Raw genomic sequence first — 12,985 nt, 5'->3', positions numbered from 1 at the left:
GAATGGCGCAGTATTCAATGGTGGTTATCTTGGAATCTCAGCCTATTCAGGGTGCATTGCTCTGCACTGAATAGCCTATGTCATACATCATCATCACCTGCTGCAGATGTAATTAAGGTGTGCACCTTAAGAAAAAACATGCAATTAGACAAAACACAAGCAAATTAAGAAACATCTTCATGAATTTGACAACACATGTGCTGCAAATGCACGTAACACAACCAAATCTACAGAAACAAGCTGCAAACACACAAAACAACAACAGAAGTGTTTCAGAGGACACAAAAAGGTTTGTGACTCACTCTCGAAGTCGCTCCGTGTCATCTGCACATTGTTATTTTGTTTTGTAGGCTACTGTTTCTCCAATATCTGCAGCATGCACTTACCTCACAGGAGCACGCAGATTCAATGAAAAAGTTTGCAAAGCATTTTTGAAACTGAAAATGAAGGTAAATTTTAAGGAATTTGAAAAAAATGTTGGAAAACTACAGTTAATCAGAGATGATACTGGTTATCATCAGTGATGACGGACGGACTGTAGCCTGGTATGAACGTTGGAGTGACCAAGTGCACATAAACAGCGTATCCTAGGTTAATATCTGTCATAAACACTAAATCTCCTCACAAATCATTAAAATTATTGATAGAATTCCACTTTTTCGCTCTGCAAGGTCTTGCGAGGTAGCCTACATGCAGCAGCCACTTTTCAGGGCATGCGCAGAGTAGAGCAGTGGCCGAAGTCAGAAACCCACAACATAAACGTGGATGATACACGGACCAGACTTCAATGATTTTGTGAGTCACAAAAATAGACTGTATAAAACAAACGTGTCCAAGCCGTGTTCAGCACTTTTTAGTGTCCTCTGGAAACATTTCTGTTGTCGTTTTGTGTCTTTGCAGTGGGATTTCTAAATGCAGAGTATGTGTTGTCAAACTGATGAAGATGTTTTCTTAATTTGCTTGTGTTTTGTTTATTTGCATGTATTTTCTTAAGTTGCAGTGTGTTTGCCCTTGTCGGCCACCATACAGAAATGGACTTATGGATTGTCCAATTAGATAGATGGAAAAATACAAAAGCTTCATAGCCACTACCAGAATAAATTAAATAGCTAATAAAAATGATGATGGTGAGTTATGAAAGTTACTGATTTGGAATCCTCTTTTACATCCTGATTTGTATCTCCGACTCAACACTTTCCAGTTGCAGTCCCAAATGATTAAGAGTTTTTGAAGTTCAATAAACAGGTACAATGTCCAAATGACTCTACAAATCCCTCTTGAGACATCAGTGGTGCATGACTCTCAGCCCACGAGGGAGACAACAGCACTTCCACAGTGTCTTCAATGCATCTCTGAAAAAGGCCAATTTGTCACTTGTCAGAATGCATATTTTGTGTGAAACAATTTCTTTCGGTAGGCTATCAGTTTTTTTTCTTACATTCCCTATGGTCCATTGCCATCAAATCAGTTGGCGTCAAGTTAAGTAGCACTTAGTGGCTAAAAGCCCTCTTGTCTTTGATAAAGCATGTGAAGGACACGTCATCAGGGTGGCTTGCTTTCTTTTTATAAGACACATTTTCTCACAGACTGATAAGTGCTTATTAAATTGCATTAAAAAACACTGCTATACATGCAATTATATACATCCTGTTCAGCTCTTATCTGTGTACATCATATCGACATAATGCTTTTTCCCAAAATTATGTCTGATTGACCAAATTCTACATCCTTCCTGAAGTGAACGATTCCCCAGAGGAATTAGTGGCTGTCTGCATTCATTAAGCACAGTATCAGTCTAATTATGTGCCAATGTGCACCTACAGACTAATTAGCAGGGGATCAATAAGGGCCCTGGATGCCCCCTCACATAGTGGCCCGGCAGCCCCCTCATTATTGGAGCAGCACTGAAGCTTCAAAGAGGATCTCTCAGGCTCTACCCGAGGGGCTGGAAGACACATAGGCTGCACAGGTTTGGTGTTTCTGCTCCTCTCTCTCTTTCTCTGTGTGTGTTGTTGGATCTGATTTTAGGTATGTGAAAAATACCAGAGGCTGTAGAAGAAGATGACAAGCTATTTAAAGACCCTCCACAAGTCATGAGGCCCAGTGGAGATTTAACATGATTATGAGGTGAAAGACTGGCACGATCAGTGACAGCACAAATTTAACCATAATGTCTCTGCATTACTCACCTAACTAGTTATTGTGTGCTGCTTAAAGGAATAGTTTGACATTTTGGGAAATGTACTTATTCACTTTCTTGCAGAGAGTTAGATGAGAAGATTGATACTCTCATATTTGTCTGCTAAGTATGAAGCTAATGTCATTACTGTCAGCTTAGTTTAGCATAAAGACTGGAAAAGGGAAAATTGCTAACATGGCTCTGTCCAAAGGTTTTTAAAAAATCAACTAATTAACGCATTATATCTCTTTTGTTTAATTCACGAAAACCAAAATGTGAAAACGACACTTTGTGGTTTTACAGGAGGTTCAGGAAGTTACTGCTCCCAGCCAAGAATGTTACGGCTGATGCAAGCAGGGTAACAGGAACACAGGGGATAGGATTCAAAAGCAGATGGCTGAGGCAGAGCTGATGCAGTTCAGTGATTGAATTCACACAATGAGGTACAAAGGCTTATGTGATGGTGAGGCAGGCAAGGGTCAAAACCAAGGCAGCCCAACAGGCAAAAAAATCCAACAAGGAGCAGGCAAGAATCAAAAGGTATGGTCCAAACAGTTCTCAGGGACAAAAGAAGAACAGGATACAGAAGCTAGAGAGCAAGAAATCACATGGCAACTTGACTTAATGATCTGGCAGGAAACAAAGGACGTGAACTGGAATTAGGAGTGAAAGGCTGATTAGGAAGGTGCAGGTGGGGAGATGTGGGGGGGAAGCTCAGGTGACTGCAAGGCTTATGAGAAGTGGGAACAGGTGTGTAGATGGGTGGGCAGTCAGGTGATGAGGAAAGGAGGGAAAGAACGAGGACACCTGGTTGACAGCTAGAGGATGGCAGGTCTGGGGAGTTGCAGGAAAGTACATGGCCTGGGAGAAGTGAGCAGGGGCTGGAGACAGGGGCTGAGTAGAACTGAGGAGCAGATTGTAACAAAGATAGGCCTGTAGTCACATAATTCTATTCAATTAGAAGGATTTATATAGCGCCAATTCATAACAGAAGTTATTTCATTGCACTATAGAGCAGGTCTAGACCGTACTCTTTATAATATTATTTGCAGAGACCCAGCAATTCCTAAGGTCCCACATTCCCACATAGTCCCCCATAAAATGTGCTGTTTTTAGACTAAAGTTTTTTATATGGTTTAAACAAACCAGATATAACATGTTAATTAGTTATCTTAGATTATTATTAATTTGCTAATTAACTAATTAGCTTTCGAGGTACAGAGCCGGGCTAACTGTTTCCCCCCATTTCCAGCTAAGCTAACCTTCACATTTACCGCACAGACATGAGAGTGATATTGATATTCTCATCTAACTCACAGCAGCACAAAAGCGAATAAGTGTATTTCCCAAAATGTCAGACTATTCCTTTAAAATAGTACTCCACCAATTTAGCACATCACTCCTATACCATTGTAGCACTCACGATGGACAATTTTAAAAAAAGCAAAAATGGATCAAAATCGATGCAGCAGTACCAGAGCAGTACCATCGTTTTTATTCTACACATTCTTCTTCCTTGTCAAAAACTGCTGCCTATAGTTATCTGACCTTATCCACAATGCAACTTGACCACTGGCATTTTGGTCGGAGATTTGGGTGTGTTATGCTAGTAGCAGCTAATGTAGCCTGGAGCCTCAAGCAGAGATGAGCAGTGGGCTACAGAGGTCTGGCAAGTTCACTTCTTTCTAACTTTCTAGATGGGTATACAGTCATATTACACTAATGAAATTATTACAATAATGCAAAATATATGGAAACAAGTGCCAGCTGTTGATGAAGGAGAAAAAAAGACTCTTTAATCATTTCATCATTATTCTCACAAAGTTGTGAAGCAACTTGGTGCAGGCCCTGGCTTAACAGAGTACAGGGTGTACCCGATGATGTCACTGCGATAAGCCCCCACAGTGCTGCTGAATACCAAACTGAGGGACGACCTCTGTAAGTTGCCATGACACCAGGCACTAACCAGCTCTGTCTGGTTCCAACATCCAGCATGGAGCCACTGCAGCACATAAACACTCGCACAAACACGTCACATCATGCACTTGCTTGCATGATCGTGTACCCCTCACACTCACACACACACACACACACACACACACACACACACACACACACACACGCACACTGGTAATGCGGTTGGAATGATATCTCAAGGACTCTCCCCACCATGCCGTGCCGGTTCTAGGAACCCAGCCAGGTTTTGGGGAGCAGTTGAACTGTTTCACTTGCGTCAGCTGGATGGAGAGGGGTGTGCACTTCCGGGAGACCACAGCTGTGTATCTTGCTCACCTGCAAACAGCACACCCACCACGACCTGGCTCCAGAGAGCCAGGTAATACCTGCCACAGCGAGAGGTCTTAACACAGGATTACCTTTTGCCCTCTTTTGTCATGTTTTTTAAACGATTTAAAAAGAATACAAGAGATGCAGAAAAGTGAAGCCCTTGTTGATGCCCCTTTACCCTGCAAAAAAAACCAGAAGATGCAGTTTATCTTCTGGCTTGGCCTTCTCAGAGTGGAAGATACCACGCGGAGCAGGCGGTAGTTTAGGAGCAGCAGGCAGCTGTGAGGCATTGCACAGGGCCAAATGGTGTTTCTGTCCCAACCACAGCAGATCAATAAAGACTCTGACCTCAACTGTCAGCCAACTAAACTCTGTTTCGCCAGGGGACGCTCATTTCCCTTTCACAGTGGAAACAGGAAGTAGTGAATGCAATCTACAAAAGTGCTTAAGCCTATCAGCAAACAGCTCAGTCATGTGGATTTTTTTGTTTTGCATGAGCAGCTTAGGGTTTAATTGGACAGGCAGTCCCTTTTATTGATTCCTTTCTGAGTAATCATGTCACGTGAAGCTGTAACCCATGATATTTACCATAGTAGTGGATCTATAGTTCATGTATGTTCAGGGAATATTTTTAAGCCTCCAACATGCCTTGGTGACACGTGTGAACCTTGAAAATCCTCCTCTACATGCTGAATCATTAATTATTTTCCCTGTAGAAAAGCAGACTTCCCCTTCTGGTCTGTTGTAAAGCATACCAAAAAAAGCATGTTGTTCTTTGAAGACAACAAACAGAATGCTATTCCACAAAATCCTGCTGAAAAAACATGTAAAATAACAACTTCTCTGTCCTGCAGCCAAGCAGGTCAAATAATTTTATGTAATAATACAACGACTATAAATACACAAGCAAACTGTCATCAGCTAATCATGTCTGATTTATGCCAGGATGGTGCTGATGAGATTATTTTGCCCTCCTTCTGTATCTGGCCCTCCAGCGCTCTCACCTCTTTTTTTGATGCTAACGGGTCAACTTTTGGATAGAGTAATTTTAAGCCTCTGGCTAGTTTTTGCATGAATAAATGTCCTTTCTTTCCCCTGTGATTCATGGATCATGGTGGCCACCAGTCAGCGGGTATTTAAAGATGAAGTTGACAAAAAGTGAAGCACACAGATCTACACATGACTAACATTTTTTCTGTGAAGAAATGCAGAATAGAGACACTTTTTGATACACTACATAGGTTAGAAAAACAGTGTAAAAGGCTTCAAATAAATGGGAAAAAGGCAGTATTTTAACTGCACATGTGCAAGTATTCTATAAATAAACAGTAAAATGTGGCATGAATGTTCTTTGTTGTCCTTTAAATAACGCAAACCACTGATCCTGTTAGAGTTATAGGTTTGTCCCTGCTTAGTGAACCATTCACAAGTTGTATTCATTCATAAAAAAGCATATAAATGTGCAATCTGCATCACAGTTATTTCAGGATCTCTTTCACACTGAAGATTAGATGGCTTCACACATGTGGTTATGTGTGATAAAATAATCAAGTGCCATTACCTGGATTTGAAATGTTTAAGGTTATTACTTCATGTGTAGAGAAAGAAATGTTTTTCTTTTGCATGTTCTCCCTGTGTTGAAGAGATGTTTATACTATCACACAAAGAGTACATGCAAAGCACTACGAGGGCATCCCCTGTTGCAGATGCAGCTGAATTATGGACATCATGGAAAAGGCAAGTAAGGCTATACTTGCCAGAAATGGATAATAGATTTTCGAGTCAGTCCAGAATTAGAAGGAATTTATTTATTTTATTCTTTTTTTTTTTTTTTACTTTATTCAACCAGAACCACATTAACATGGAACCAGAGAGGCATAAAAGAGAGCGTGCCTGTTTAAAACATTCATGTTTTGAATGTGCTGGACTGATAGCTGTTTGAAATAGGACAAAACATTTTACAAAGGTAAACAGGAAGTTTACAAAGAATGGCTTTAAAGTTGAAAAGGTACATGTGAATCTTCCCCTGTATTTTCAGTGAGATCGATCCAGGTTTAAGTTTCTTTCAAGAGCAATTTGCCATTAATTTTTATATTTCTAGTTATATTACCAGTGATGGAATATCTAAGTACAGTACTTAAGTACAATTTTGAGGTACTTGTACTTTACTTATTCCTGAGTAATTTCTGCTACTTTATACTTTTACGCCACTGCATTCCAGAGGGAAAAATTGTACTTTTTACTCCACTACATTTATTTAAATGTATATTAAATATATTTTGAGGCTAATACTATTGTATTTTTACTTAAGTAATATTTTGAATCGATGATTTTTACTTGTAATTGAGTATTTCTACAATGTGGTATTACTACTTTTATTTTAAGTAAAATGTTTGAGTACTTCTTCCACCACTGTATATTACACTCACTGTGAACTCAGGTGGGACTCAGTCAGTTGCACAATGTCAGATTAAAACCCTCCTGCAAGTCCAAAATGTCATTTTTTCTGGAACTTGGAAAAAAAGAATCAAAGAATCAGCTTGGTAAAGAGGATTGAGCTCCTTTGGCTGAAACTAACAAATAAAAAAATCAAAACCTGCGAGGAGGGTTTTCACATGAAAGCAGCAATACGTTATGGAGAGAACTATTTCTAAATCTTATCCTTTAAGCACATTTAAGAGCTGTGGAGACGCAGACACTGAGAGTGCGAACGACTTTGCTCCATGGTCATAGCTCATAGAGAACTTTATCCGGCCTGTGATGTGTATTCTTCCATAAAAGAAACACCATGGAAAAGTAATCCTGTTTGGCTGAATTCACCCTGGATCAAAGTCAGCAAAAAAACCTTCAACACTTGTGGAAACAGTGGATGACACTGGCAGTGAGACCAACGGCTAACTAGTGGACTATGTTTAAATTGGGTGATTTTAGACGATATACATTCACGTCACAGAGGACCTTATAGCCTTCTCTAAATCAGGACAGGGACTTTGGGCCACTAATTACGCATCTCCAAACACAGCATCACTTGTGACCTTATCTCTGTGCCTGTCAGAGTGTTAGCATTCACATGGCAAGTGTGGCAATGAATGTAATTACTGGAGCCAAAATAATAACACCATTGTCTTTGAGCAACCAGCAGCCAATCAATTGTAATAGGACCCCCCCTCCTCCAAATCAGTGGAGACAAGGACAAAAATAGAGTTATTAGAGTCCTGGATCTATGGGAGAAACACATACAGAATATATTACAGAGAAGGAAGGATATTAATACTTCAGTGAATTTAATCTCTCATGAAAACACTTATAGTAATCCTATTATGAAGTTTATCACAACTCCATAACTTTAAAATGATGTGCAGCCATTACAAGAGTCACGGCGCAGAAACTCAGAAATGAAAACACCAAAGAAGACCTTAATATATTTCTCTTTAAAGAATGTATATCAGGTAGAAAAGCCTCCAAAGAATCCCTGATTATGGAAAAAACAATATATGAACTGCAAACTGATATAGCTTTATTTTGTTCTTCTGTTTGAAATGCAAATTTTAATTAATTTTTTTATTAATTAATTTATGTTATTTATTTCTATTTTATCTTTTCATGTCTCGTTGTGATTTAGGTTTTTGAAGTATCCCTGCACTGTAGGGCTTTGTCACTGATGTAATTTTGGTATTTTGGTATTTTGAGTTGGTTTCAACTGTACAAAAGTCTGTACAAAAGTCTACACACCGAAATCAGTCAGAATGCCCTTAAAAGTAGTAAAATGCACTGACATTTCGGCTATAACTTCTTAAGTTTGCAAACTGTTTAAAAGGTAAAATGAAAGAAAGAAAATACCATACAGACCAACTACTGAGCGCTAATAAGTATACATATGTCTGTACGTATGGGGATTTTACATTTTTTTGAAGTGTGGAAATTAAAAGGGAATGTAACTGCACATATAAATACTGAATCTGAGACTGAAAGGTAGTTCTTGACCTCGGAAACAGCAGTTGACAAATCACTCTCACCACACAGTCAACCCAGTAGCTATTCTGGAGCGTTCAACTGTATCACATGATCATTGGCATGATTTGTCAACTGCTGTTTCCAAAGTCAAGAATTAACATTCAGTCTCAACTTTTAAGCCAACATGGACGAGAAGTCCTTAAAGTGCTTCAAAAGTTTGAAACTGCAACTCCATGACAACTGAGCAAACTCCATCTGCTGATGAAGACCATGTGATTCAATCAAAAGCTGCAGAACAGCTAGTAAAATGACGTGCGGTTAGAATGTGTTGTCAACCAATATTTCAGTTTTTCATGCAAAACAAAGAATTGGACAAGGCGATCTATAACATCACAACATTGTGATATTAGGTAAATTCTATATACTGTACATAAATGCATTTTAAAGATCCTTCCAAACTATCAACTTTTTCACTTCAAATCATAAACAAATAGAAATGTAAAAATTCCTTAAAGCCCCGGTCCTGTGCTGAGTTTGAAACTAGAAGGCTGTTTTCACATTCATGTGCAGAAGGGGAAAGTTTCTCACCTTTAAATATGCAATATGCAACGTACACATGTGTGACATAGAGACTTGAAACCTCCAGTGCACATACACTGAGAATGAACTTTTCCGTGAAGTAAGAGACATCTTGTGTGTATTAGTTAAAATTTTGAAATATGAAATATTTGCATATTCTGGATATTTCATTAAGGGGTAGATGTAATTTTAAGTTTTTTAAATATATTACTATATATATATTATTTAAAGCAGATATGTCTTGAAACAGGTCTGGGGGGGGATCTTTAAGATTATTAAAACAGATGGCCCTTTTCTTTTCCTGTCCGTCCTCGTCACTCCCAAAGAGAACCTCAACATCTTAAGCTCTGCTACCTCCAGCTCTGCCTCTTGTCTTTTCTTCAGTGCCACTGTCTCTAAGCTGTACAACATCGCTGGTCTGACCACCATCTTGAACACCTTTCCTTTCATTCTTGCTGATACTCTTTTATCACACAACACACCTGACACTTTTCTCCACCCGTTCCAACCTGCTTGCACTCGCCTCTTCACCTCTTTTCCACAGTCTCCATTGCTCTGAACCGTTGACCCTAAGTACTTAAAGTCCTGCACCTTCTTCACCTCTGCTCCCTGTAACCTCACCGTTCCACCTGGGTCCCTCTCATTGACACACATGTATTCTGTCTTATGCTGTTAAATTTAAAAATAAATCCAAAAAGACACAAACAGAAAAAATGAAGTGGAACAATGTCGCCCTCTTGTGGCTACAGGTGGAACGTCTCCACACTAACTGTGACCCGGAAGTAATTTAGTGTGTGTTTTTTCTTCCACACATGTGGAGTGAACGTTTAACAGCACTGACAAATATGGCCGCGTGCAGTGTGGAAGAGCTGTTAGCTAAAGCTGAGCAAGAAGAGGCAGAAAAACTGAAAAGCATCTCCGTCCAGAAAGAACTGGACCTGGAGTTTGACATCGGCAACCTGCTAGCTTGTGACAAAAACCGCATCGAGTCCCGGGAGTTTAGAGAGCAGAAGAAAGAAGACTTCCTGCGGTCGCTAGCGCGTGACAACACGCAGCTGCTCATCAACGAGATCTGGAAACATCCCACGGAGAGAGTCGAAGAGGCGATAGTGGTCAAATTAGCAGACCCGGCGACCCCGCTGCCCAGAGAGAAACCACCTCCGAGGCCTAAACCTCCTACAAAATGGGAAGAGTTCGCCAAGCTGAAGGGCATACAGAAGAAGAAGAAGACCAACTTGGTTTGGGATGAAACTGCGAAGGAGTGGAAGAGGCGCTGGGGCTACAAGAGGGCCAAAGACGACACCAAGGAGTGGCTGATTGAGGTGCCGCAGACCGCAGACCCAAATGAGGACCAGTTCGCCAAACGCGCCAAAGCCAAGAAGGAGAGAGTGGCCAAAAATGAGTTCAATAGGCTGAAGAACATCGCCAGGGCACAGAAGATCAAAGTGCCAGGTGTTGGACTGACCCCTACAGCCCAGCAGTCCAAAGACGAGCTGGCCATAGCTGCCAGTGTGGCCAAAACCTCCACAGCATCCGCGGGGAGGTTCCAGGACCGGCTGCCTAAAGAGAAACCACCGAAGAACACAGGCAAGAGGAGGAAGTTTGAGCCCCTCATCGGTGACTTTTCTAATGAGAAGCTGAAGCAGCTGGAGCTTCTGAAAATGATGGACAGCAAGAAGCCCAAGTTGGACATCACCAAGGCTGTCAATAAACAGATGAGAGAGGAGGACAGAGAGGAGGCCGCAGCTAAATACAAGAAGGGAGCGGGGAAGAAGGGACGCAAAGGCAACATGTCAGGGAAAGGCAAAGGAAAGGCTGGCAAAGGAAAAGGAGGAAAAGCTGGAGGAGGGAAGAGGAGAGGCAAACCTGGGAAGCATTGAGGACTCTAAACCTCCTGTATCCTTGTGCCTTGGCATCAAAACATTGGACTGGACTTTAATGATGCTATATGAAATGACTGTGAATGATGGGTGTCATATTGAAACTGTCCAGGATTTTGGTGGCTTTTAACTGTCACCAAATCTGTAAATATCTGTCCCAGCATTCATGGAGGCTAACTGATTAATATGTGTAGTATTAATGGCAAATATATAAACTGCAGTCCAAATTAAAAATCAGGTGACTGTTTCCTTTTCCTGTTTTTTAATTAAATGCCACATTTATAAAGTCACAGCTATGAAACATCTTAATTAATTAATAGATCTTAATTTGACTTAATAACAAGAAACACAGGTGTAACTAATAGCTTTACAAGAACAAACATTGAATGTATTCACTGAGTTTTAATCATTGTTTCCTAAAAACATTACACACGTGGTAAGTAGAAAAAGAAGTGCAGCGTACAAAGTATGTATTTGAAATGCTGTAGAGAAAGATTTCCTTCTAAATATGTTTTTATTCAAGACAAAATGTGACATTTTGCTCACTTGTACTGTAATCATTAGAAATAAAGGTAAGCCAGTGCTGTGACGAATAAAATAGTAAACTAGTGTTACAGAACTTCAATGCAGAACAACATTTTGACAGTAAACAAAAGAAATGCATTGGCGTTGTGGTGAGCAGTTAGGTAAAATGGTCTAAATACAGAGAAATGTTTGAAAACGTTGAACTGATTTTCACTAGTCATAGTAGGAAAAGCACAGGTGTTAATGACATTAACAATGGCTCTGTTTTTTTATTCCACTGTCCCAGTATGCACAATACCAGGAGCAGCTAAATCGGATTCAGCCATCATTCATTGTATTATTTACACCTGTGCTTTTCCTGCTGCTACGTGTCAAAACGTGTCGCATAGTAGCAGCTCAGACTGGAACACCTAAATGGATTGCAGTGGTTAATAAATATTAATCCCACCTGTGCTTTTCCTGCTTTGGCATGTAAAAAAAAAAAAAAAGAGACATGTCTAATTGAATCAGGCAGCTTAAATAAAGCTGTGCAGCAACTAAGGAAGACTTGTCTGTATATATGGGTGATATGTAATTTTATTTTGTCATTTCAATATACGTCATTATACATTTTTGATTTTCTGATAAATCAGTTGAGAAAATGTTTGTGGATAAAATAACCTTGTAGCAGAGTCTGTTGTTGGCTAATTCAAAATTAAATTAAAGGCCTAACAAATCAAGCTACTCATTGATGCCAAAATCCCATAAAAGTCCAATATTGCTATAAACTGATTTCAAACATTGCCCACAATGATCAGATATTCAGATATACCCAGAGGTATTTAAGGGATCTTTGTATACATGGCCAAATCTCTAACGGTTTACAAATTTAAAAGGTTTCATGTTATATATTTTTACATCACCCGACCCTACTATAAAAGATCTTCGTTTGTATTAAATCAGGTTGCTTAAAGTAAACTGCAGCAGCAAACAGTTGACACAGGCTCAGGCCAGTGAAAGCATCTCAGCAACAGATGAAATATATTATTAATGGAGTGATGATGGTTGATGTAGTTAAAGCAATCTGATGTTTCCAAAACATCACCTGCATCTCTGCTAATGTCCTTTATTTTATTTATTTTTTTGGTGAAATTCATGTGCATTTCTAATAGCTGGCCTTGCTTGTCCTAACAGCTACATGCTTGAACACGGAGGTGTTCATGTATTTTCTCCTTCCTAGAAGTAACCATCAGATCGGTTTCCTAAGCGGCTTAGCTGTGGTTTTTGGTTATGTAAAGGCTTTGCTTTGGCCTTGGTGTCTAGACTGGAGGCATCACACTGAATTAGTGAGAAGAGTTACAACTTTAAAAAAAGCCTAAATTTGCACCTTCACTACATTTGGACACAACCTACATAAAAGGCTGTTAAATACACTTTGAGTGCTATTTTTCTGTCATTAGCGTATTTTGTTCTCCACATCTTTAATTTAATAATTTCATGTGCTACCTGTTTTGATAGACTCCTCTTAGAGCCAGAGGGGGTGCAATCCAAACAAGTGTTTTGCAGGACTACTGAGGCTAAAGATAATGAGGTTAATTAGTTG

General features: G+C 39.7%; 1 protein-coding gene across 1 annotated transcript; it reads left to right on the top strand.

The window, feature by feature from the left end:
- The first annotated feature begins 9,795 nt into the window (after positions 1-9,795).
- rrs1 (ribosome biogenesis regulator 1 homolog) lies at positions 9,796-11,943 on the top strand. The gene has a single exon (XM_044175638.1). The coding sequence runs from the start codon at positions 9,811-9,813 to the stop codon at positions 10,876-10,878; it is 1,068 nt and encodes a 355-aa protein (XP_044031573.1). The 5' UTR covers positions 9,796-9,810; the 3' UTR covers positions 10,879-11,943.
- Positions 11,944-12,985: the final 1,042 nt, after the last annotated feature.

The sequence above is a fragment of the Siniperca chuatsi genome, linkage group LG19 (genome assembly GCF_020085105.1).
Source record: "Siniperca chuatsi isolate FFG_IHB_CAS linkage group LG19, ASM2008510v1, whole genome shotgun sequence".
Lineage (NCBI taxonomy): Eukaryota > Metazoa > Chordata > Actinopteri > Centrarchiformes > Sinipercidae > Siniperca > Siniperca chuatsi.
Note: the sequence above shows the minus strand (reverse complement) of the source record. Positions and strands in the feature narration are given on the sequence as shown.